Source organism: Carlito syrichta, unplaced genomic scaffold (genome assembly GCF_000164805.1).
Source record: "Carlito syrichta isolate Samal-C Ts95f unplaced genomic scaffold, Tarsius_syrichta-2.0.1 Scaffold308142, whole genome shotgun sequence".
Lineage (NCBI taxonomy): Eukaryota > Metazoa > Chordata > Mammalia > Primates > Tarsiidae > Carlito > Carlito syrichta.
The window spans coordinates 694,214-720,980 of NW_007252238.1; the positions used below are offsets into that span (position 1 = coordinate 694,214).

At 41.2% G+C, this 26,767-nt stretch overlaps 1 protein-coding gene across 3 annotated transcripts in view; it reads left to right on the forward strand.

Annotated features, from left to right (window-relative positions):
• ARHGAP10 (Rho GTPase activating protein 10) overlaps nucleotides 1–26,767 on the forward strand; it is a 345,093-nt gene that overhangs the window by 170,599 nt on the left and 147,727 nt on the right. For all 3 annotated transcript variants that reach the window (XM_008065053.2, XM_008065054.2, XM_008065055.2), the window contains exons 11-13: nucleotides 3,345–3,426; nucleotides 6,839–6,884; nucleotides 9,413–9,478. In XM_008065053.2, the coding sequence (XP_008063244.1) occupies nucleotides 3,345–3,426; nucleotides 6,839–6,884; nucleotides 9,413–9,478 (194 nt within the window). The remainder of the gene's footprint in view (nucleotides 1–3,344; nucleotides 3,427–6,838; nucleotides 6,885–9,412; nucleotides 9,479–26,767) is intronic.

A 26,767-nucleotide genomic window follows, 5' to 3' on the forward strand; every position in this document is an offset into this window, starting at 1 on the left:
ATCTTTTTTATAGAGTGATTTGAGTTCTTCAGGATATATTCCCAGTAGGGGGATTGCAGGGTCATATGGGAGGTTGGTATTTAGAGCTTTTAGGAATCGCCACACTGCTTTCCACAGAGGTGTTGATAACTCTTTAAACTGTTCATCATTCAGCACTTATTTCTCTGTTCCAAGTTGCCAGAATCAGTTATTCTTCTTCCTGTCCAACATCTCTAGGTGTAACTGGTTACACCTGTTATATTTACCTGTCAATCTTTTCCCTCACATCTGAACATCAATGGAAAGCCTTAGGAGAAAACTAAAATAAACTAGAGAGCACAAGGAATTTCTTGAGGGTCTTTGTCTGATTTTGTGAGTGTAACTATATTAAGTCCTTATTTGCTACAGTTGTTTTGGGTTTCACTGAATCCCTTTAGTAGTTATCGTTGCTATGGTGCCATTGACCTGCCTTTTATTCTTTTTACTTTTATTATTATTATTATTTTTGAGTTGGAGTCTCACTCTGCCCCCCAGACTGGAGTCCAGTGGCACCACGATCAAGCTACCACAGCCTTGACCTGCTGAGTTCAGGCAATCCTCCTGCCTTGGTCTTCTAAGTAACTGGAACTACAAGCGTGTGACACCATGCCCAGCTGATTATTTATTGTAGAGATGAGGTCTCACCAAGTTGCCCAGGCTGATCTCAAACCCCTGGGCTCAGACAGTCCTCTCGCTTCGACCTCCCAGAGTGTTGAGGTTATAGGCGTGAGCCACTGTGCCCGGCTACCTTTTATTCTTTATTCTTGGAGCGACAGCTTTCTTCCTCATTATTTTGTTGCCCAGAGCATATAGAACCACTTCTGGAGTATTTCTCAAATCCACTTATTTTATTTATTTATTTATTTATTTATTTATTTGAGTTGAAGTCTCACTCCATCACCCAGACAGGAGTGCAGTGGCACACTCACGGCCACCCCAGCATCAACCTGCTGGGCTCCGGCAAACCTTCTGCCCCAGCCTTCCAAGTAGCCAGAACTACAGGTCCGCACTACCACACCTGGCTAATTTTTTATTTATTGTAGAGATGAGGTCTTGCCAAGTTGCCCAGGCTGGTCTCAAACTTGTGGGCTTAGTCAATCCACTTGCGTCAGCCTCCCAAAGTGCTGGGATTGCCCGCTGAGCCTCCAAGCCCGGCACTATTTTATTTTTAAAACATTTTTGCCACCGTGTATTGTCTTCCTAGTCTTTTAACATCTCTTTGCAGCTAACTCTTACCTATCTTCAGTCAGTTTTTCTACCCAGCCACCAGAGTGTTCATGTAAAATTTAAATCTGACTGTGTAATTTCCCTGCTGAAAACCTTCACAGGCGTTTAGGATGAACCAGATGCTCAGCATGGCAACGGAGGTCCTGTGCGGCTGGACCTCTGTCTGCCTATCCCGCTTTGCACTGGGCCACTCTCCACCTGGCTTCTAGGATCAGCGAGGGGGCTGATCTTGGCTCCTCCAGTGTTTATTCCTTCTCCTATGAGACTTCTCAGCTTAAGGGATGACGCTGAATTTAAAACAAACAGAATTAAAACTCCCTTTTTTTTGGAGACTATTTTTTAAGGAGCAGTTTTAGTTCACAACAACTTAAGAGGAAGTTACAGAAATTTTTCCATATTCCCCCTCCTCCCACAGATGCATAGCTTCCTTCATTATCAATACCCCCACCGAAGTGATCTATAGGTTAAAACTGATGAACCTGCCTTGACACATCATGTCCATTCAGCATTCATAGTTACATTTGGGCCACTCTTTGGGTTGTGTACCCTATGGGTTTAGACAAATGTGAAATGACTTGTATCTATCAATATAGAATCATATGGGATATTTTAACTCCCCTAAAAATCCTCTGTGCTCTGCTTGTTCATCCCTTTCTCTCCAATTCCTCGTAACTACCAAGGTTTTATTGTTTTTTTCCAGAATGTCATATAGTTTGGAATCATACAGTATGTAGACTTTTCAGACTGACTCCTTTCACTGAGTAGTATACATTTAAGCTTCCTCCATGTCTTTTCATGGTTTGACAGCTACTTTCTTTTCAGCACTGAATGATAATCCATTGTCAGAGTAAACTAAAATGTGCTAATTCATTTACCTACTGAAGGAAATCTTGGTTGCTTCCAAATTTTGGCAATTATGAATAGAACTGCTATAAACATACGGGTATTTGTGGGAACATAAGTTTTCAACTCCTTTGTATATGTACCAGTGAAAGTGATTGTGAAGTATTTTTACTTTGTTAAGAAACCACCAAAGTGGATGTAACATTTTTCATTCCCACCAGCAATGAATAAGAGTTCCTGTTACCTCACATCCTTATCAACATTTGGTGTTATGGGTGTTTTGGATTTTGGTGATCCAAATAGATGTGTTGTGTGTCTCTTGTCTGTGCATCTTCCTGATGACATACGATGGGGGGACCATCTTTTCTTATGCTTATTTGCCATCTCTATATCTACATGTATTTACTATATGACCCACTTTTGGGTATATACCCAAAAGAATCAAAAGCAGGGACTCGGACAGCTATTTGTATATCCATGTTCATAGCAGCATTATTCTCAATAGCCCAAAGATGGACAAAACCCTGTGTCTACAGATGTACAAATGGATAAACGAAATGTGGTATAAACACATGATGGAATGTTAGTTTTAAGAAGGAAGAAATTCTGGTTGGGTGTGGTGACTCATATCTATAATCCCAGTACTTTGGGAGGCCAAGGTGGGAAGATTGCTAGAGCCCAGGAGTTTGAGACCAGCCTAGGCAGCATAGCAAGTCCTCATCTCTACAAAAAAAATTAAAAAATTAGCTGGGTATGGTTGTGCACATCTGTAGTCCCAGCTACTCAGGAGGCTGAGGCAAAAGGATTGCCTGAGCCCAGGAAGTTGAGGCTGCAGTGAACCGTGATCATGCCACTGCACTCCAGCCTGGGCCACACATGCTCCAACATGTGGATGAACCTTGAATATATTATATTAAGTGAAAGAAGACAGTCACAAAAAGACAAGTAGTACATTATTTCAGTTACATGAGAGACCTAAAGTAGTCAAATTCATAGAGACAAAATTGAATGGTGGTTGCCAGGGGCTGGGAAGTAGGACAGTGGAGATTTGTTATTTAATGGGTACAGAGCTTCTGTGAATGTATATAATGCCACTGAGCTCTATACTTAAAAATGGTTAAGATGATAAATTTTAGGTTAGATGTATTTTATAATAGTTAAAAAAAATCTAATCACAATAAAATCTCTGGAAAGAAAAAGGAATGTTTTGTTTTAGCAGCCAAGGGGTAACCTAATCTGTGACTGGTATCTTTCAGACCTGGCGTTTCCTTAACCCTGCAGGCGTTTTCTGAAGAGGAAAGGAAGCAGTGGTTGGAAGCTTTGGGTGGAAAAGAAGCGGTAAGAATCACCAGTGGTTGAGTTTTATTTCAAACCTTGTAGAGTTGGCTTGCATTTATTTCCATGTTACTTTTGTTTTATAGTATGTGGAAAACGTTTATTGCTGAAACAGGTCTTACGATTCATCTTGGAAGCATGAAACATCTAGTCATTTAGCTTGGGCCTACAGCAGCACACGGGAGACAGGGGTATCATTCGTTTTTATTTCTGACTTTTCTTGTCTTTGCCACTCTGGTGTGCTTTGCTTGAGGAAGTCATCTATGTTCTCAGTGTCGTCTTTCCTACTTGACAGGATCTTGGGTGAGGAACACAGTAAATGCTTGGCATGCATTTTGGTCTCAGTGGAGATGGACCGGTCAATATGAGGCAGTGCAGGCAATATTAGAAGTGACTGTTGTTATTTGGCTTTATTTAACAATTCATGTTTTTTGTCTAATGGCTGACACTGTGCAGTATTGTGTTGCCTAGTGAATGGGCCTCTGTATTCAGATGACCTTGGGGAATGAATGATAGGTAGTGGTACAGATCCAAAGACCCCAGGATTTGGTCTGTTGGTCACTTTATTCAAGCACTATTTTCATTTCGGTGGACTAGTGGCCTTCGGGAGTTGAGAATTTGGCAGGTCATGTATTGAGGATTTAGTAAGGATGATTATAGAAAGTGCCAAAGAATCCATTTAAATAAACTCAAAGTATTATAACTCTAAATAAACTGTCAGCACAGGTACCAGGTGGGCCTAATCTGGAAAGCATTTGCCAATTCAGCAAGATTTAGAACAAAAGGGAAGAGCATGATTTGAAAATGGAAGAGAAGAGTCATGTCGAATAAAAAGGTTTCAGAGTAGACCCCATGAAATGGGCAAGAGATAATGTTCTTTCATGGCAAGAGAGAGTACACTGGTGAGAGGGTAAGAGATGGAAGGTCAGCAATGTGTGTGACAATCTTGATGTGGTGTGGGAAAATGAAAACCCAAATTAATATTTTTAAAAAATTGATGCTTTATTAGGGAATGCATCATCCTTGTAAAAAAATTTAAAAAGCAGTGGTCGGATTTGGTTATCATCTTACCATCTTTGAGCTGCATTTAATTTGTGGTTTTATTTCTATCTATTCTGTTTTTTTTTTTTTTGAGTTGGAGTCTCACTCTGTCGCCCCGGCTGGAGTGCAGTGGCACACTCACAGCCACCCCAGCATCAACCCGCTGGGCTCCTGAGAGCCTTCCGCCTCAGCCTTCCAAGTAGCCAGAACTATAGGTGCATGCTACCATGCCCTGCTAATTTTTGATTTATTGTAGAGATGAGGTCTCGCCAAGTTGCCTGGGCTGGTCTCAAACTCACTGGCTCAGGCAGTCCACTCGCCTCGGCCTCCCAAAGTGCTGGGATTACAGGTTGAGCCACTGAGCCTGGCCTATTTTCTATCTATTCTTAATTTGTCCTTGAAATTTTTAGCTGGGAGTCAAGAGTATTTCCAGTGTTGATGGTTACTGAGACCCAAAACAGGTTATACTAATCTTCTTTATAAAGGCATTGCACTGATTAGAATATATTGCTGCAGGGATTCAAGAAGTACTTTGGATTTGCATCCATTAAAATACTGAAAAAAATTTGTTTCAAAAAGGGAGTATTTTGGAAAGTGAGTTTGTATAACAAAAAGATTACACAACTAAATCATGGAGAAATATATCTGTTGCCGGTGGCACTTTATCCTTGAAGACACCTATAGCATCTCTTTTAAAGAGCCCAGTGATAAACTCAGAGATACACAGGCAAAGGCAGGTCTGCAGAAAGACAGTATTCAGTTGTGTGTGTTTATGGGGCACTTAGGGAACTACCTATTTTTGACAGGTGCTATAAGCCTTGCAGATAATGGGCCAGCATTAGAGTTCTTAAAGGCTTGTCACCGTGCTTACAGATGTGGTTAAATTCTGGGCTAGGGTTATCTCTTTAAGTAAATGCCAGATTTTATAAATAGTGGTGAATAAATAAGCTTCATCTTATTGGTTAGAATGTCACTGTTTCTTGGTCATCCTATAGCTGGAAGGTTAAGCGTCTCAAATCCCAAAGCAGAGGGAAATTCTTTTCTTTTACTTTTTATTTTATTTTAGAGTTGTGGGGTACATGTGAGGATTGACTACATTAGCAAATTGCATGCAGGTGAGGTTTGCACTTCTAGTGTGCCACTTTCCTTTTCTTTTTTTTGAGTTGGAGTCTCACTCTGTCGCCCAGACTGGTGCAGCCACTGCAGCCTCGACCTGCTGGGCTCCGGTGATCCTTCCGCCTTAGCCTTCCAAGTAGCTGGAACTACAGGCGTGCACTACCACACCCGGCTAATTTTTTTGATTTGTTGTAGAGATGACGTCTCAACAAGTTGCCCAGGCGGGTCTCGAACCCGCGAGCTCAGTCAGTTCACTCACCTCAGCCTCCCAAGGCGCGGGATTACAGGCTGAGCCACCAAGCCCGGCTAAGTGTGCCACTTTCAATATGTCCCTTAAGGACCATGGCCCCTTCATCTTATTTTTGCTAGCTTGGCATACCTCAGTGAGAGAAGTCTCAGAGATGTTCCTTTTGTTGTGTACCTTTGCATCTGAGCACATGACCGTATGTGATGAACCGAGAGAAAACTACTCTTTCCCTATATTCTCACACAGAACACTTCTGACACCAGACATGGGATTTTTTCTAAGCTGGGTGCCCTACGATTCAATTCACTTGTGGCACTATCTACCTGGAGTTAGTCTCAGAGCCCAAGAGTTAAGGGTTCAGATGCTAATCGCAAGGCTGGGTCTCCTCATACTTCTGACTGGCCAGAAGTTGGGGATTCCCACAATCCCATCAGGGTTTGATTATTTGCTACAAAGACTCAGAACGCAGAGAAACGCATGCTTATATTGTAAAACATATAACTCAGGAACAGCCGGGTGGAAGAATGCATTGGCAGGGGATGATGTGAGGCCGGGATGGGTGCTTGGAGATACCTTGCCCTCTGTGGATACCTAACTCTCCCAGCACCTGGATCTATACACCTGCCCAGAAGCTCATCAAAGCTCATCATTTAAGAGTTTGTATAGAATTTAATCTCCAGCCTCAACCCTCTGGTCTCTGGGTCCTTCTGACATTTAGCCCCATCCTGTGGCTGTCAGCGGCCCTATCCCAGTCACCTCATTAGCATAAATGCAGGTGTGCTCCAAAGGGCTTCTTGTAAATAACAAGACACTCTTGTCACTCTGGAAATTCAGAGCATAAGAGCTCTGCCAGAAAGCAGGGGCAAAGACCCCATTTATTTCTTACTTTACTACATTAACCAATATCAAGTTTCTGAAAACGTGTTTTTTGCGTGGTCCAAAGTGTGCCTGCTTGAGTAATTTTTATTGGTTTGTTAACAAGTATTGTTTTCCCTTTCTCTCTTTTACTAGCTCTTCCATAGTTTTAATAGAGCCATCGTCCCAAGACCAGAAGGAAGTAAGTGCTCATTTATAAAAATGACTGTTCATCTCCCCTTTTCACACCTTTGGTGCATTACTGATGGCGAGCTGTTGCTTGGGGCTTATCTCTGTACCTCTTCTAAGGCAGTCTTCTGTTACCCACGTTCTGTCTTACTTCCTGGGAAACTGCTCAGAGTTTCCTGGACTACCAGACCCTCATTGATTTCTCTCCTCTGTGAGCTTTTCCATGATTCTTTCTCTGTAATAAACTCTACAAAACACATTGATATTTATTCTTGTAGCCATGAGTGATCCCACAAGAGTTTCAGGTATGCAACCTCCGACCTCCTAAGTTGTAAGCGCCCGTGGGCAGGAGCTGGCGATCAGGTCTCTCTTCCTAGCCCTTCATGTCCTTTGTCCTTATGATCTCTAAGTATGAGCTATACAAATAATACATCACTGCATCTTGGAAAATAGCAACAACAAATAGCAACTACACCTATTCAAACAATCTAGGATAATGATCTTCACATGCTCTGTATGAGGAGGATGAAGTCCGGCCCAGCTCTGTACCCTTGCTTTTTACTGACATGAAACAGAAATGTGATTGGATCTGCTAGATTCTTTATAAAATCACTTTCGGTATATTTGGAGAAATGAAGGTTACATGCATCAAATGCCCACAGTTTGGAAACACTGTTATGTAACATAGGATTTCAAAATAATCACAATCACTTGAGCCAGTGTTTGAGTAAAAGCTCTTCTAGCATAGCACTGGAAATTGACAGGGTGCCAGGGGAGGGTGTTCCACCTTCTTAACTCTCTCCTTCCTTCCTTTCTCTCTTCTCCTTTGCTCTTTTCTTCCTCTGTCTTCTTCCTTCCCCCTTTCCTCCCTTTTTTCTTTCTGTTCCCTCATTCCCTCCTCCCCTTTTCTCTTTTTTTCCTTATTTATTATAGAGAAATTAAAACATGCCTTCTTGAGGAAAAATAGTTTTGCTCAGCAGAAAGAAATACTTGTGTTTTATAAAACTTGGTGAATAGTGGATTTTTTTTAGCTGGGAGTCTCACTCTGTTGCCCAGGCTGGAGTGCAATGGCATGATCACTATGATCACTGCTCATGGCAACCTTGAACTCCTGGGCTCAGACGATCCTTCCACCAGTGCCTGGAGTACAGGCATGCACCACCACGGCTAATTTTTTGATTTTTTTGTAGAGACAAGGTTTTGTTATGTTGCCCAGACTGGTCTTGCACTGCTGGGCTCAAGCTGTCCTCTGGCCTTGGCCTCCCAAAGTTCTGGGATTCCAAGTGTGAGACACCATGCCCGGACATAGTGGTTTTTGTTTTTTAAACAGAAAACCACTGCCCAGTTTTCTTCATTAAAATTCTCCTCAACCTTAGCATTATGGTTTATATACAAATTTTATATTCATGAATTGTTTGTGTATCCCATAGGCTACAGAAATCAAGGGTTAGTGGTACTGTTCCCTGAGTTCTAAGTACAGTAGTGAAGTGTACCATTTTTCTTGATTTAATTTTTGAAACAAAAATTATGTTTCATTAGGATACACAAATATGCCAACCTCGTCATAGACAAGCATGTATATTAGAAAAAGTATAAAAATTATATTTTCAAAATAGTCTGTTCTGTCACATGAATCATCTGTTTAAAATTTATGATGAAAATAATAAAATATTATTTTAAAAGCTTGGAGCATGGTGTAAAACATCAAAATTTTAATTCAAGCTCATTGCCCAAATATTTTTAAAAAACCTGTCTTAAAATTTTCCTCTTAGTTTTTCTTTTAAAGGTTTGCATTCTTAGACTCACAAGTAATTTAAGAGCCTTAATTCATACATATAGTTTTCTTTAAAATGAGCTACTATTGGAATTTTTGGCAAAATGTATCTTGACTGTTTCTAGGTAGCTTCCCTTAGAGATTTGTATCACTTTCTTTTTGGCAGTTTAAAATGAGTTATATTTATTAATTTAAAAATTATTTTATAGCATAATTTCTTTATAAAGTATTGGTAATAGATGTCCTGATGTTCTAGTAAGTGGTCTAAATATGTGACATTCCTGTTTATATCTTTGTATCTTTTATTTATTTGTTTACTTATTTATTGCCGCGTCAGGGTCTCACTCTGTTGCTCTGGTAGGAGTGTAGTAGCATGATCGTGGCTCTTCTCAGTCTCGATCTAAGCCCTGTGTCTCAGCCTCCCAAGGTGCTGGAACTACAGATGCATGCCACATGCCTGGTTAAGTTTTTGATTTTTTTTTTGTAGAGATAGTCTTACTGTGTTGTCTAGGCTGGTCTTAAACTCCTGGGCTCAAGCAATCTTCCCATGTTTTTCCCAAAGTGCTGGGATTATAGGTGTAAGCCACTGTGCCAGGCTCTAACCTTTAAATAGGAAATATATTGCCATTAGCGTTTTAAAAATAGAGAAATAAAAATTAGGCTGGATTTAAATAATTTTTTTAAACTTTTGTAAGGAAGAGAAGGAAAGCTTGGACGCTTTCTTAAGTAATTGTGCCCTTAATGTTTTATAACTTTATTTCTTTTAGGTGCACAGTTGGATAAGATGGGATTCACAATTCTCAGAAAATGCATCAGTGCAGTTGAAACACGAGGTAACGTGATTGAATGATTTTATTCATGAAAGGCTATAGGTATGTAAGATCTAAAAGTCATTTACGATGCTCCTTGTATTCTAAAGTGTTCTAAAATGAAATGCATTAATACAAAATGCTCATTCTAGGTAACAGAGGGTCCATTTTATTCATTTACTACGACAATGTGAGATTTTCCTTTTTATTCACATATTTTTTTCCTCGTATTAAAACATGAGGTCATTGTTGAAATGAGACTTGTTTTAGTTTGCTGTGCTATTTTGCCATGAAAAAATACCACAGACCGAGGGAGCTTAAACAATGGAAATTTATCTTCTCATAGTTCTAGAGACTGGAACTTCAAGATCAAGGTGTTAGCAGGTTTGGTTTCTTCTGAGCTCCTTTCTTGGCCTGTAGATGGCCACCTTCCTGCTGTGCTCTCACCTGGTCTTTCTCTGCACATGCATGTCCTTATCTCTTCTGTGTCTCCATATTTTCTCTTCGTAGCTGGCCCTGTGTCATATTAGATTAGGGCCATACCTTAACAACCTGATTTTAATTTAATCACTTCATTCAAGGCCCTAATTTCAGATACACTCTGTGGTAGCGGGGGTGAGGGCCTCAACATAGGAATTTTAGAAGGACATACTTCCACCTTAAGAATCCTTAGAAGAATCCAGGAGTATTCGTCACTTTTTGTTCAAGTACTGTGAAGATAATGCTCCATCCCTCCATTGTCTTATGGGATGACAGTGGGTCCCTTTTTAAAAACCAGGTTTATGAAGGTATACTTTTTGTCCAGTAAAATTCACTGATTTTAACCGTATGAATTGATGAGTTTTGTAAACACATACAGTCATGTAATTACTTGTGTTATCATGTACAGTTGTGTAACTCTTGTAGTAGTCACAGTAGATTTCTATCTCCCCCTCAATTTTTTCTGGTTCCTTCCCTGCCCATGCACTCAGTCCCCATTCCCTCCTTGTCCCTCGCTATTCACTGAACTGTTTTTATCACTCTAGTTCTTACTTCCTCCTGCTTTTTTTTTTTGAGTTGGAGTTTCACTCTGTCGCCCAGACTGGAGTGCAGTGGCTGCTCCTGGCCACCGCAGCCTCGACCTGCTGGGCTCCGGCTATCCTTCCGCCTCAGCCTTCCAAGTAGCCGGAATTACAGGCATGTGCTACCACGCCCGGCTGATTTTTTTTGATTTATTGTAGAGATGAGGTCTCACTGCCCACGCGGGTCTCGAACCCATAGGCTCAGGCAATCCACTCACCTCTGCCTCCCAAAGGCACGGGATTATAGGCTGAGCCACCGAGCCCGGCTTCCTCCTGCTTTTTAAAGCATTTTTTACCCTAAGTGTAGCCTTTTGAGTCTGGCTTTCTCTCAGTCATGCTTTTGAAATTCATCTGGTTGGGTGGATGCCTAGGTCGTTTCTTTTTACTGCCCAGTGGTATTCCATTGTGTGGGTATACCATAGCTTGTGTATCGATTCACCTGTTGGTAAATATTTGGGTTGTTTCAGTTCAAATTTAAGAAAAGCGAGTCCCTCCACTGTTGAAAAGCCCAAAGGATTTTATTTTATTTTAATTTTTGTGGTCCCTAAGCAAAAATGGGGACTTTCTACTTTGTAGCCATTCTGGTAGATGTTGAAGAAACCAAATACTGAAGTATGGATACATTGAATGCTTACTCTTGTGTACTCTAGTTTGCTCCAAGTTCATTCTTGGGTATCATATATTCTGATATTAGATATTCCAAGTTCATTCTTGTATGCTGTATATTCCAGTTCTACTCTGGATTACTTAGTGGGAGGAAGCTCTGCATTCACATTCTCTGTCATAACAAGACCTTTGTTGTAAAGCCAGTACTACCCACCTGTGAAATTAGTCTGTGAGTAACACATGTGATAGGAACTGTTTCATGATTTTGGATTTTGCCGATCAATGACAACAACCCAAGTCACAGAAAGCCATTTTTCTCACACTCTCTTACAATGGCGGTTCAGGCTGATGAGTTTTATTTCATTCATTTTTGCCTGCACTGAAGTTGAGCTGAGAAATTTGTTCATTATCACAGTGCTTCAAAAAAAAGAAACTGTGATTTTAATATCTCTCACTCAACACTCATGTTTATTTTTTTGCTAAGTTCCTTAAGTTAGAACCTTAATCTTAGTATTTGCATACTTCATAATTTTGATAATTTTTTTCCCAAAAGCATATGTTTTATACATGTTTCTACCTGAACAGATAAAGAGCTATCTAAGAAGGCTTTCTTATTGGTCTGGTTTGTCATAGAATGTTACCTATACTGAATGGTATAAATGTGTATTGGAATCTAGATGTATTGAATGTGTTTTTGCTATAAATATAAATTATTGGATTTTAAAAAATAGAATGGGCCTATACATTTTATGTTAGATTTTCCCATTTAAAACTAAAAAACAGGCCATCTTTCCTTTTAGAGACTCTCTTGTACCAGGCCTTTCGCTTGCCTTTTCTTTCCTCTCTTCTTTCTCTAATAAACTCTGTTTTGACACTCTGAAAAAAGAAAAAGAAAAAAAAAAAACTAAAAAAGCATATGTTTTTCTTTCCAAATTTCCTGTTTCCAAGATCTCCCATTATTGAAATCTTTTGCTTTCAGTGGAGTAATAGACTAAAAATAGAGCTTAAAAGAGTCAACAGTCAGATCATATTATAAAAATGATGCAGAACATCGCAGACTCTTAGACTTTTACTCGAATCTGGAAGCTTCTTCAGGGAATATTTTTTTTAATGATTTCCCCACCTATCTTAGCTTTCAGTTCTTTTTTACGTTACTTATGTTGTTGCTGCACCTTATTTATTTTATTTTTTTTAAAGTCAGGATAGAGCTAGTTTATGTTGCCATAATGAGAAACCCACAGATCTCCAGTTTAAACCACAAGACTGCCGTTTCACTCATCCACCATTGGTGGGAGAGATTTACTCCTTACTCAGATACCTGGGCTTATGCAGCAGCCAACCGAGTTCAAGTGCCTGTTTGCCTTGCCTTGCCAGAGGGAAACAGAGCTCTGGTAGGGCTTTGGAACAGCAAGTAAATGCTCTGGCCTTGAAGTGAGTTGCATTTTTTTAAAAAAATTAGGAAATATAGCTTATAGCTTATTTAAAAACTGAATGAGAGAGAGAGGAGATTCACATCCCCAAGGTAGGGGAAGGGACCAAAGCTTAAGAAAACATGGCCCAGCCATCGCTCAAAGAGCACATGGCCACACCATAGCTCAGCAAGGCAACGGTCAGTGAGTTATATTTGCTTATAACTAGTTGACCATAAATAGCCACGTAGCCCTACCGCAACCCCATAGCGTCTAGGAAGCAACACTACATGGAAAACAGGGAGAGAGCTGACAATAGCTGTAAAGAGCATTAATGACTACTGGGCATGACTTGGGTCTACAAGCCTAATGACCAGAAGCATTTAATGAGATCAAATTGAAGAAGTCTTTTTAATCACTGCTTTCAGTGTTTTAAATGACTATCATTGTCTGAAAACTACCATTTCATATGGTTTGGTCAAAGCAGTTAACCTTTTTATTTTTTGATCCCAGAGCTTAGAATATATGTATTGGAACAGAGATATGAATATATGACCCCAAAGACAACTGGGACAACATTGAATATTTAAATATGTTTTTTCATTTGCTGTGTGTATGTGTGTATATTTTTATGTATTTTGAATTGGATTCTCTGTCTGTCACCCAGACTGGAGTACAGTGGCAGGGTCACAGCTCAGTGCAGCCTCAAACTCCTGGGCTCAGGAGATCCTTCCACTTCAGCCTCCTGGGTGGTTGGGATTACAGGCACATGCCACCATACTTGACTTTTTTTTTTTTTTTTAAAGGTGAGACTTGTTATGCTTTCCAGGCTGGCTTGGAACTCCTGGGCTGAAGCAATCCTCTCACCTCTGCCTCCCAAAGTGCTGGGATTGCAGGCGTGCGCCAGAGTGCCTAGCCCTCATCTGCTTAATTTATGTGTATGATTTATGACAGGTTTCATGTTCTTCTGTTGTAATTTGTCCCATGTGTTATACCTATCAGAAAAGGTTTTATCTTTGAGCACAAAATTATTTTCTCTAAATGTTATTGTGGTCAACATTTGTTGGCTTTGCTTGGAATAAGCTGGAGATCTCCAGTGTTCAGAGTCCTTACAGGACAGTTACTCAGGAAGCTTCAATCATCATTAATTGGATGTGCAGTAGCAGAAAATGGGTGCAGTGGCCCTGTAGTAGAAACTTTAGGGATGTGAAGAAATGGGATCTATCACTAATGTAAAAAGAAATGGTTCTGATATCCACCCCTAGAAAATCCCTGCTTGGTGTGATGAGGGGTTCACCCAAGAGGTAGTTAAGGGCATAGTGTCCTGGTGGAGAGGAAGGAGCTCTTTGTTTCTCAAGCCCCAGTCTAGAAACCAAGTTCTGAAGCCAATAGAATTGCCGCTTGTCAATTAACAGACCCTTTGCAAACACCTAGATCTTGTCCTTTGCTTGTCCCCATGCCCATCTCCCAGGAATGGTGGCCGGAGGTGAGCTGAGGGAAGTCAGGACACCGATTGTGTGTTTGAATCTCTTAGCACATTCTCTGCAATTCTTTTTGAAATATCTACAATGGACACACTTCAGGTCATCAAAAATATGAGTCGATTGTTGGCTGTGTCAGCATCCAAGGTCATATCTACCTGTAACGCCGCATCCTTGTGTTCGGGTGTAGAATAGGTCTCAGGCAGGACTTTAATTGCTTTCTTTTGGAAACCATTATCCCCAGCTGGTAACTGGGCCTGATGTCATTCTTCCCAGAGATCACAGAGCAGAAAGGGCACAATAAATCTTCCCTATCATGTGCCTCCAGAATTGAGCTGATGCATTGGGGACAGCAGACATATCCACAGTTTAGGGACACAGGCTTTTCGAGATAAGATAGGCAAATTTAATTTAAAAAATGATACGATAGGCAGATGAGACATTTACTTGCTTTTCCAAATCATCCAGCCATGGCTACTGCGTCTCCCCCACTAAGCTTCCCTGTTTCCTTGTCTGCTTCCTGCGATAGCTTGTTGTAGAGTGTGAACTCCACTTACAAGGGGCTTGTATATAGAAGGTCCAAACTTTACTATGACCACTTGTATACCTAATCCTGAATTGTACCCTACATCTTTAAAATAAAACAAATTAAAAAAAAAGAAGGTCCCTCTTCCCACCTTATTCACATTCTGCTTATCCCCCTTAGTTCGATCAGGTTTAATTCTGCCATAGATTAGATTTTTATTGAAGTCTTAGATTACCACAAACAAAGGAGGGCTTAAAAAGTAGTGTGGACAAATATTGACATATTATCATTGTAGATTAGGTCTTGTATATTGGATGTTGTTAGACGATTTGGAATTAGAACTAAAAGTCTAAAAATGAAATACGTGACACTGAAATTAATTGTCATGAATGGATCTAGTTTCAAATAATTTTTGATCATGAAAATCTCATATTTAGAATAAGGAAGTTAATCAAACTTACTCAGAGGTCTTTCCTAAAATCATTCATTAAACCAGTTGTTTATTCAAAAGAACTTTTTCTCCAAGATTGTGAAGATCTATGTTTAGAAATTTTGTTTAAAAAAAAACAAAACCCTAAAACTGTTCACCTACAATCAGGCAGCCTTACAAGGTCCGGTTTTTGTTTTTTTGGTTACAGTATCAAAACTAAAATATCTTTTTCTTTTTTTTTGAGTTGGAGTCTCATCTCACTCTGTCACCCAGGCTGGAGTGCAGTGGCACACTCATGGCAACTGCAGCCTCGACCTGCTGGGCTCAGGGGATTCCTCCGCCTCAGCCTTCCAATTAGCTGGAACTACAGGTGTGCACTACCACACCTGGCTAATTTTTTTGATTTATTGTAGAGATAAGATCTTGCCTGGTTACTCAAGCTGATCTCAAACCCCTGGGCTCAGGCAGTCCTCTCGCCTCAGCGTCCCAAAGTGCTGGGATTATAGACTTGAACCACCACACCCGGCCTAGATTTTTTTTTTGTAATAACTTACTGTTTCTATTACATCACAATATGTATAAAATGACATACATTTATTTCAATAAATTAAAACATTAAAAACATTACATTTTGAAGGTTAAGAGAAAAAATTTAAATATTTCATTAAAATTTTTGAAAAAATGTATCATCAATGTAAACTCGTGTTGAAATGGTAAAATATTCTGCCAATTGAAATGAATTTGACTGGGTTCTTTTTGCTTTATTAAACTGGTTACTAGAAAACTTATAACGGCATGGGTGAGTCACACATTACATTTCTGCTGGACATTCCTGGTCTAGTCTTGGTGCACTTCTAGTCCCCCATCTGTTTCAGCCTAGCTGGGCACAGACCCGTTGCAGAAACTGCCAGTAAGTCAGTGGAAGAAACTCAGAGTAGCCCAAGCTGTGATTTGGTTGAGAAAAGAAAGAATGTATCATATCTCTAACCTGGGTATTGAAAATCCAGTCCTACCTAGTCCTACTTTCAGCAAGAGGACCAAGTATTCCTGAGTGCACACATGGTGCCTTGAGCTGGCCTCAGATAACGCCTGCTGCATTAATAAGATATTCAGTTCCCGAGACCTTGCTGACTTTCACTTGCCTTTTGTACAGATCTAGGAAGTAAAAAAGAAATGACGTAAGATCGGACTCACTTCTCTGGCAGATTAGCTGGCCTTCATCTGCTTTTGAATGTGGCTCAGTTCTCCTTACCTTTTTCTTAATGCGTTTTCCTGAAAACGACAGTTGATATTTTTATTGTCAACCTTATTTGTGATATCACTGCAGTATTTGTAGTGTCAGACAAGTGTCTAAAATTTACTGTAGTTTTTGTACCCCAAGAAATGACAACATCTTTAATATAGAAATGTGCCAATATATCTTAGATGACATATATGATGCATATAATAAATACAATATATTAATATATGTAATATATGAATATTTACATAGCTTGGTCTGGGTGGGACTGTTTAGGTGTTACTCTTATTTTGAGATGAGAACAAACTCCGTTTTGCCACAGTGTTAGCATAAATTAACAAACTATACTCTCTCATTTTCATAGAGTTGTTTGCTCATGAAGTTATGGCCTGTGTGCGAGTCAGATGAACTGATCTTTCATCCATTTATTAAATATTTGTTAATAATGTGAACCAGCTTTACCTCTAGGAAATTTCTATTTATGTATACCAGGCTGAAGGACTTCTAAAGTAGTTGTTCCCAAACTTGGAGATCCCCTGAAATCTTTAAAATACAGATGCTGGTCGGGCGCAGTAGCTCAGCCTATAATCCCAGCACTTTGGGAGGCTGAGGCAAGAGGATTACCTTAACCCCGGGGTTCGAGACCAGCCTGGGCAACTTGGTGAGATCTTGTCTCTATAATAAATCACAAAAACTAGCCGGGCATGGTGGTGTATGTCTGTAATTCCAGCTACTTGGAAGGCTGAGGTGGAAGGATTGCCTGAGCCCAGCAGGTAGAGGCTGCGGTGGCCGTGAGCGTGCCACTGCACTCCAGCCTGGGGGGACAAGAGTGAGACTCCAACTCAAAAAATAAATAAAATAAAATAAAATAAAGTAGAGTAGAGTAAAAGTGAAGTAGAGTAGAGTAAAGTAAAGTAAAGTAAAATAGATGCCAGGCTCTCAGACCCCGTCAGTGTGACTTAGTTGCTATTGGGTGTGAACTGGGAAGTGGGATCCTACGGGTGACGATTCTAATGGAAGAGTTGCTTGTATTTGGAAGAAACGGGATACACAATTGTTATCTTCATGTTGATAGTGCTCTTTTGTCCATGTTGATAGATCTTTCTTCTTAACTTCTTTTTAAAAATAACCCAACCTAAAACCAAACAAACAAAACAGAAATGTCCCAAAGAAAATAGCATAATGGTCTTTTCCTTCCCCCAGCAACAAATGATTTATCGTAGTGAAGCCCTAGTTCTAATCTGAAGCCAGTCAGTTAACCAGTATTTATTGAGCAGGCACAGGGTGTGTGTAGCTGTGCTTTAGGCTTTTGGGATACGTGTTGAAGGTTGGTACCCTATACTCCTTGATTTATTATGGGAGATGAACCACAGAGATTTGTAAGCAATTAAAATATACCAGGTCGTTCAATTAAGAAGTTACAAATTTGCATGGATTCTGAGAGTAGGTTGATGAATTGAGAAAGACTTGATGTTAATTGAGGACTGTCTTTAGGAATAGGCTTCCTCAAATTTAAAGGATAGAGAGTCTATTTTGGCTTTCAGAGATAGTTCAGCAAAGATATGGAGATGGTGACTGAGACAAGGCAGACTTGATTGGAAAGGAAGTTGAAGAAAAGTAAAAGCATGTGCATTTGATTGTGAAGGCACTGGGTAAATACTAGAGGGTGGTGGGTGGATAGCAAAGTAGCAGACGTGAAAAGGTATATATGAAAACTGGTATTGGTGGCTATGGGTAGGATGCTCCAGGATTCTGCTTGAGATGGAGTATTCTATAAGTGAAGTAGCTGATTCTGGATAACAGATTTGGCAGCGGGCAGATGGCACAGATATGTTTGAGTGACTTTGCTGAGGTTGTTCTAGTTCCATTTAGCTATTGGCTGTACATAAAGGATCAGACTTCTGCAAGGAATTTTACCTTCAAGGTTTAGTTTGGGAAACAAAGGATATCAAGGAAACCCAGAGGTTCGCGGCAGACCTGATGATGTATACCAGGATCAGCAGGGGCGCTTCTTGGAAATGCAGATTCCTGGGCTCAGTCCACAGCTGTTGAATTAGAATGATTGACGGCTGGGTTTCTACTGTAGACAATACAAGATCCAGTAAGAATAAAGTAGTCAGATGGAGAGAGGGATTTTCTGATCTGCTTTTAGGAGACAGAAGAAGCCACAAGAGCTTTCCTGTGAGAGTACAGCTTGTGAAGGCCCTGGTTCATGGGCCATGTAGCTTTGGAGACTGAGAGAGAGAGAGAGAGAGAGTATATGGATGTAGGGTAGAACCTCCATCCTAAAATGTGAGATTGAGGCTGGGTGTGGTGGCTCATGCCTGTAATCCCAGCACTTTGGGAGGTCGAGGTGGGAGAATCGCTTTCCAGGAGTTCAGGACCAGCCTGGGCAACATAAAGAGACCCCCATCTCTATAAAAATAAAAAAATATATATAAAGTGAGATTGGAGAGAAGAAATAGCAAAATGGCTAAGAGTGGTCAAGTTTCAGTGTTTCAGAAGCAAGGGCACTTCCAATTTCAGATACTTTTTAGTTGCAGCCCAGGCAAATGCAGAAGTGTTCATGGCAGCTCCTGTTCACCCATCCATCACTGCCTCACTTCCAGCCCCTCCTCCCTACCATCTCTGTCTGACACCTGGCTGCTGGTGCCCTGTAGTGGTTTGTCCCTTTTGGGAAAACACCCCATTATTCTCATGCAGTTTAGCATAACCTTTCCTCCACTGTCTTGGCCCTGATGATAGCAAATAGTACTGCACAGCTGCCTTGGCCTATGACTGTCTCATGATGGAGTCTGCCACTCTGCCTGCATCTCTGGAAAAGGGCGACAGACTCGGCATTCTCCCTTAGACCTCTGAGGCATCACTGACTCTCGAGCTGATTTTTTGCAGGACAGGAGGAATCATCCAGGTTCACAAGTATGGGGGGCGTTAGAAGGAATTTTGGCAGAAAAACGCGTGGGGTGTTGAGGTTGGGAAGAACACGATGCATCTAGGACCTAAGAGTCATCACGTGAGATAGGAGGGAAGGACAGGAGCGAAGAGTAGAGGGGGCGCTGGGATCATTCTGCTGAAGGGTTTGCCTTGCCTTTGAGTGATAAGGAGTGGTCAGATCTCAGCTCCAAGAGGTGCAATGAGATAGGCATTTGCAAGGACTCAACCTCCCAGACCCTTCGTTTCCTAAACAAAAAAACAGTATCTAGGAATTTCATTCATACTGTCTACCCCCCCAGGTTTGTGAAGATGAGATGAGCTAGTTTTGTGTGTAGTAGATGCTTATTAAATACATGTCTTCGTTTCCTCTTTCTATCCTTCGTGTTGCTTTAATCCTGAAACGTGTGTGCTCCACGTTTGGCAGTTACATTGCCTGGCGTTGTTCATTATATTCTCTATATATACTTTGTTTCTGGAAATTTACTATTTACTTAGCATGGAGAAAACGTCTTATTTATTCATTGCTTGCCTCTTCTTATTTCAAAATATAGTCAGTGCCTTGCACATATAGTGTAAGCAATTGCTTTTTGCTTGAGTCTTCAGAGATTTGGCTAAAAGGCTATATTGACAATATCAGGTGTCCCACAGGTTGTAAAATTATCATTCTTCTATATGTGATTGGAGTTAATGCTTTCATATAACATATGTAGGACTGGTTTTCAATTCTTTCTGAATTGGTGAATTTACAAGTTTGCATGAACGTCTTTCTGAGTTGCGGGTTATATATTAGACACAGAATGATACATCATGTTATACCCAAAAGGGTCTTAATGATTTCAGAGCTTGGAGAGTAACTATATAATTTCCTCGAGTAAATAACTCCTAAGAAGGAGTCCCACCCTATGCCTGTTATTTTGTCTCTTTCTGGGTCTGCATAGCGCCTGGCTTTTCAGGTGCATGCGCTTGTATGATACACAAAAACAAAGTAAGACTCCCTTGCTTAAAAACATCTCTTAGTTGCTGTTTTTTAAATAGTCATTATGATTTAAAGCTAAATTTACATGCCACTTTTGTTTATGAAGTTTCTCTAAAAAATCTTCCATATGTGGATAATTTGAATATTCACTTTAATTTTCTAGAGTATGGCATTAAAATGTCGGTCTAGGCAAGCTGTCAGTTATCAAATTCAGCATTGTAACAAGCTGTGAATTCATGGGATAGGAGTAGGAAGCCACATATAAGATGTGACAGTCTTTGATTTGCTGCATGTAAAGGCGTATTTCTCTTCCTTTGAAAAGCAAAGTTTGAGATTTTGGAAAATCTTCCCGACGTTGGGTTGAAGACGGTTCTGCTTCCAGAGCGCTTTGGAATTGCATGGGGTCTCAAGATGTCTCTGGTAGAAGAGCCTGGTGTATAATTTCAGGATTAGTCTTTAGGGGTGTGGGAAGGAAGATGCCCAAAGTCAACCTGAAACATATTTTACCACGATTGTGCGTTAATCTTAAATTGCCAAGGGCAAATTACATGCAAAATGAAGAAAATAAAGAACAGCTGTCCTCAGAAAAAATTACAGCAAGTAAACTAGCGTTTCTTGCTCACAGTCCCTTTTTTAATCAGAATGGGTGTGAGGTGAGTGTGGGCGGAAAGAGAGGACAGTCTTCTGTGGGAGGGAGCTGAGTCTTGTGGTGTCTGCAGAAATGCAAATGCAAAATTGAAATACTAAATCCAGGCAAGTCAGGGCTGAATATTCATTTTCTCTATTAGTAGCCCTATTTGTTTTAAGGCAACTCTGGAAAGCTATTAGCTTCCAGATGAATGGTTGCGTTAAATTGATAGGGACGCATATTTCCTCTGTATACCCCAAGACATTCTCCTGAGTTCAGTCCACATGGTGGAGGGTATGGTTTATGACTGTTAGGACTTCCCTGTTGTCCAATGACTGTTTTTTCAACCCATGAATTCTGCACTCTTTCTCTTTCTGTTAACCATGGTTTTATACATTTCTCTCGCTCTCTTTTTTTTTTGAAGTCACAGCCCCACTCTGTCCCCCAGGCTGGAGTGCAGAGGCATGATCATAGCTCACTGCAGCCTTGACCTCCTGGGCTCAGATAATCCTTCTGAGTAGGATTACAGGTTTGCCACCATGCCTGGCTCTTTTTTTTTTTTTCATTTTTTTATAGAGAGGAGGTACTCACTATGTTGCCCAGGCTGGACTCGAACTCCGGGGCTCATTCGCCTTGGCCTCCCAAAGTGCTGGTCATGAATCACCGAGTCCAGCCCATTTTTCTCCTCTTTAACACATACACAGAATAGGAATGAAGAAAATTAATAGGACTGCATCTAATCATTACAATAATTCATCTTGCTGCTGGATATATTTAGGACTCGAGATTGGGTAGATACTACAAGAAAATAACAGTATATTTTCAAGTAATGCTGGAGGTATTTTAAGATAGATAACACTTGGCAAACCCATCTTTCTGGAGAGTAGGTTTGCTAGGCCTGATGTGTTTATGTCAAGTTATGTAACCTTCCATGACACTTTGCTGTAATACTCCTACATGCTTAGCCTGAAGGGTGGTGAAGAACTTTGAGCCCCAAAATCGGTCTTGATTGTGACCCCTGTCCCCCACCCTCCATTTTTTTTGGTGGGGGGGTATGGTCCTTACTCTGTTGCCCAGGCTCTGGAGTACAATGGCATGATCATGGCTTACTGCAACCTTGACCTCCTTGGACTCAAGTGATCCAAGGTCTCAACCTCTTGAGAAGCTGGGACTACGGGTGCACACCACCGTGCTCGGCTAATTTTTAAAAAAATTTTTGTAGACACGAGGTCTCACTGTGTTGCCCACACTGGTCTCAAACTCGTGGGCTCAAGCAATTCTCTCAAAGTGCTGAGATTACAGACATGAGCCACCATACCTGAATATAACCTCGCTTTTATGATTATTAAATCCACTCTGTGTCTTTCTCTTATCATCTGTCAAACCCAGGATATCAGTAAATCTTTTTCATAGAGTTGTGAGAATTAGAATAGTTGGGGCTGGGTGCAGTGACTCAAGCCTGTAACTCAGCATTTTGGGAGGCTGAGGTGAGGGGATTGCCTGAATTCATGGGTTCAAGAACAGCCTGGGCAACTTGGTGAGACCTCATCTCTACAGTAAATCAAATAATTAGCTGGGCATGGTAGTGTGAGCCTGTAGCTCCAGCTTCTTGGAAGCCTGAGGTGAAAGGATCGCCAGAGTCCAGCAGGTCAATGCTGGGGTGGCCAAAAGCGTGCCACTGCACTCCACCCTGGGCGACAGAGTGAGACTCTGATTAAAAAAAATTAGAATACTCGGGACGTTGGCACGAGTTAAATGCATAGTAAATGTGAGTAGCTTATTTAGAGATAAATCCAGTAATTGAGGCCAATAATAATTAAGTAGTCCTATTATTGATTTAAGGCTTCAGAAGCATTGAAGAACTTTGTTTCCTTTTTTTTAAAATAGCAATTTACATAGGGAAATAAATCACCCAACTTCACTTTATCTAGTAATTTTATGTGGCTCTTTGAACAAACAGCACAATTAACTGGTTTGGCTTTTAACCTTTTATTCTTCAGTGACTCACGGGCATTTGAACAGTGAAAAATCCTGTGTAGTAAAATGGCTAGTGGTTCGGAAAGAATGCCTTGGCTTTTAGATGACCTCAAGCTTTTCCTTGGAAGCTGTCACCTCCTGCCCCCAAGGCCTTGTCCTAAGTCACCTGTAGTGGATTTAGTACCTGCCGCAGCCGCTGCTCTGAGGTGGGGAGCCAGATGGCAGCAGTGAGATGCCGTCAGGCCTTTTCCAAGGTTTCATCTCTAACGAAGGGAAGAAAAAGGATCTTGCAGAAAGCAATGGCCCACTTTTACCTTGAGATTGAGTCTCTTTTCTCATTTATTTTTGTACGGTTTTGCTGCTGCTTAAACTTGAGCTGTATGAGTGACGAGCTGGAAAATACGGTTATTTTAATTTAGCTGCCCCATCCACTTCAGCTTACTTTATTACTTAACTATTCTTGGCCATACATATTTAGATGGACTTTAATCTACTCTTTTTCGGGTGTTTCTTACAGGAAAGATATTAGAAAAAAAAAAAAGGTGGAGATTCTGTTCCTTTTTCCCCCCCTTTTTTTGAGTCAGGGTCTCACTGTCACCCAGGCTGGAGTGTTGAGCTCACTGCAGCCTCGACCCTCCTGGGCTCAGGAGATCCTCTTGCCCCATCCTCCCCAGTAGCTGGGACTATAGGCATATGCTATCATGCTTGGCTAATTTAAAGAAAAAAATATTTTGTAGAGATGGGGTCTCACTATAGAATATAGGGATCTTGCCTAGACTGGTCTTGAAATCCAAGAGTGCTCAAGTAATCCTCCTGCCTTGGCCTTCCAGAGTACTGAGATTGTAGGTGTCAGCTACCACGCCTGGCCTCCTTCCTATTCTTAAAGATTGGCTTCGGTCTAGCTTCAAGACAGTGATGGCTCTGATGTTGTATGCTATTTTCACATTAACAAGTTATTACAACTTCATGATAGGAGACACAAGGCTCCTTGATCTGTGACAAAGGCCAGTTTATTATTTCCAGTAGCTAGAATACTCCGTTTTGTGCTGGTTGCATGAGCCCTGATTCCCAAGAGCACCAGAAAGACGGCCAGATGGTACCAAAGATGATAACAGTGGGTTGTGTTATAGGAGAAAAACTCAGAACTTAGAAAACTCAGATCTTTCCTAACGACCAGTAAGCAAGGCCTTTGTTCTATGGGGAGACACAATCTCTATTTTCCAAGGATCCATGCAAACTTGCTCTTTGCTCCAGAGGCAGCTACTGGAGTGGAGCGTGCTCCTTCCACAGCAGGGAGTGGTGTTGGTAGGAGTGCTTGGGAGGTAAGATGTGAGAAGGTGCTTTGCAAGCAGTGACATCCAGAATGTGGCAGGTCCCAGATGCCGAGCAGCCTAGTTTGCCTTGGTTCTCTAGGCTGTGGTGAGTTATTGACAGATTTGAACAGGAGTGTTGAGATCTTTGACCGAGAGTGGAATCGATGGGAGTGAGATGGAAGATAGGATGACTACTTGGGTTATAGAAATAATTCAGATAAGAAATGATGGAGGTTTAAACTAGAGTGTTGTCAGTGGGAGGAAGGGATGAATAGGAAGAAAGACTTGGCAGAAAACAGAATCTGCTGACCTGCTGGACATAGGAAGTAAGGAAAAGGTGGAAACTGACTCCAGGCTTCCCAGCCAAGGTAGGTGACATCTTTAGCCAAGACTGAGAAGACAAGGCGAGCAGCTGGTTTGGGAGGAATATAGACTGGTTTTTGGATATTCTGAATTCAGTGAGGTATGTATCTGTAAGAAATAGAATGAAAGCAAGAGGAGAGAGGGCAGGCATCATTTTCAAAGAAGTTTAGAGTCAGCAAAACTTTGGAGTATTCGTTCTGTTAAATGTTCAGGGGAGCAGATGTCAGAGGACAGGACAAATCTTTGTAAGTCCTTGCATTTAGGGGATGAGAGGAAGAAGACCAATGGAGACAGAAGACAGTCAAAGGGGCAGAAGGAGAAGCATGAGGGTTTAGTGTCAAGGAATCCAGAAGAGGGAAGACTCCAAGGAGGAAGATGTCAACTGTGTCAGATACTCTACAGAGTTCAGGTGGGAGGAGGACCAGGGAACAACCGATGGCCTGATAATAGCTAGGTTGTTCTTGGCTTTTTCTTACATGTTATCCTGCTCTCAAGAACCCCATGAGACAGGTGGTATTTTCTCCATCTGCATGAACATCTGGAGTGAAGAGATGGGATTTGACTTGTATAAGTCCTGGAGCTGGGGAGCAGCGTGCTACAGCTCACATCCAAGACAGCTTTTAAAAAAAAATACCCAAGCTCTTAACCACAGTGAGCAGGAGGAGATGGAGAACTCTCTAAATTGATCTTCTGAGGTTGTTGGATTGGAGATGAAGGAACGAGAAAGAGAAGACTATATACAGCCACCCTTATGTGCCTACATATATAAATATATATTTATGTGCCTGTGTGTGTGTGTGTGTGTATTTTTTAAGAACAGAGAAGGTTTGAAAGTCTAATAGGAAAGAGAAGTGGGAGGCTAAGCATAGTGGCTCATGCCTGTAATCCCAACACTTTGGGAGGCTAAGGTGGGAGGATCATTTGAGGCCAGGAGTTTGAAACTAGCCTAGGAAATATAGCAAGACATTGTCTCTACAAAAAAATTTAAACATGGGGGAAAAAAAAAAGAAAAAGAAAAAATACTGAGAAGAAAGGGGAAGTGGAAAGGGAAATGGAATACTCTGTGCAAGTGCTCGTCTAGATAGAGGATTAAGCCATTGTTGTATCTGCCTTCTTTCTATTCCTACTTCTCCACAGACCTGTGAGGATGTACCATCAGTCCAAGGAAGATTTGCTCCCTTTGCTGAGAACCTTTGTGCCATCTTGGGAGGGCTCTTGGTGGCAGACATCATGTCAGTATGGAATTTGCATCTGACATTGGAAAACCTAAGATTTAGCATTTTATGTTTCCAGAGTATTTCTTGTACTCTTTCACTCAGTCTCCACAAAACTCAGTTGAGGATATACGAGTATATATGTTATTTATTCAACTCAGTTGCACACATGGTATTTGGGGCTCAGAACAAGTTAGGGGAAGCCTGCCACAGGTCACGCAGCTAGAAGTGGCTAAGTTGCCATTTGGATCCTGGACTCCTGATGCTAAGTCAGGATTAGAGTGACACGGTGAGTGTTGGTTGACAATGCAGCTTAGTGAAGACAGGAAAGCTGGGTTCTCCCAAAAGGCCCCAAGGATGCGAGATACTCCTGTTGCCAAGGTTCATGCTGTGAGGAGAGACTGATGGGCACATTGAGTGCGTCGTAGCTAGTGCCTCAGTTAGATCCTGGACATAAGACCTGGGAGAATCTGAGACCCCTTGTGTTCCTGGTGAGAGTAGAAACTCCCTGTTACTCTGTTGCTTTCCTCAAGTTTCCTCCTAGGCACTTTGCCAGTGACTTGGATGGTCATACAAAGAAATAGCGACAAGTCTTGGGCGGCTGCTCTGAAGCTGAAATGCTTTCCTTTGTGTTGGCTAGAAGCTGGAAGTGAGGCCGGCCATGGGTGGGGTACAGTCTACTTGAACCCACTATGCAGGTAGCAGCTAGTAAACCCAACCACGTTTTGTGTTTAAGACTTGGATTCAAGAGGATGAGGCTTAGAGTCAAGCCTAGATGTATCTTTTTTTTTTTTTTAATTAAAGATAAATTTATTAAAGAGAAGATACATTGTGAAGGGCACAACGGACAGGACAGCAGCAAGAATGTCTGCTGTCTGCTGCCTAGGTGTATCTTTTAAGTCCTCAAATTATCAGTACTTCCAAAATTATGGACGTTGACCCAGGAGTGGATATTTGCCTTGTATTTTTCCATCTTTCTCACTTATGCTGGGATGGGAGTATGAGTAGACAAGACGGCCATCCCTGGTGGGAACAACCACCCTTATGTGCCAAGTGGTCTCCTTTCTGTGTCCAGTCTCTGGTGTGTATGGGTGTGGGAAGACTGTGGGAATGAAATCCAGTACCTTTCCTAAAAGCTCCCGCTGGCGGGGAGGC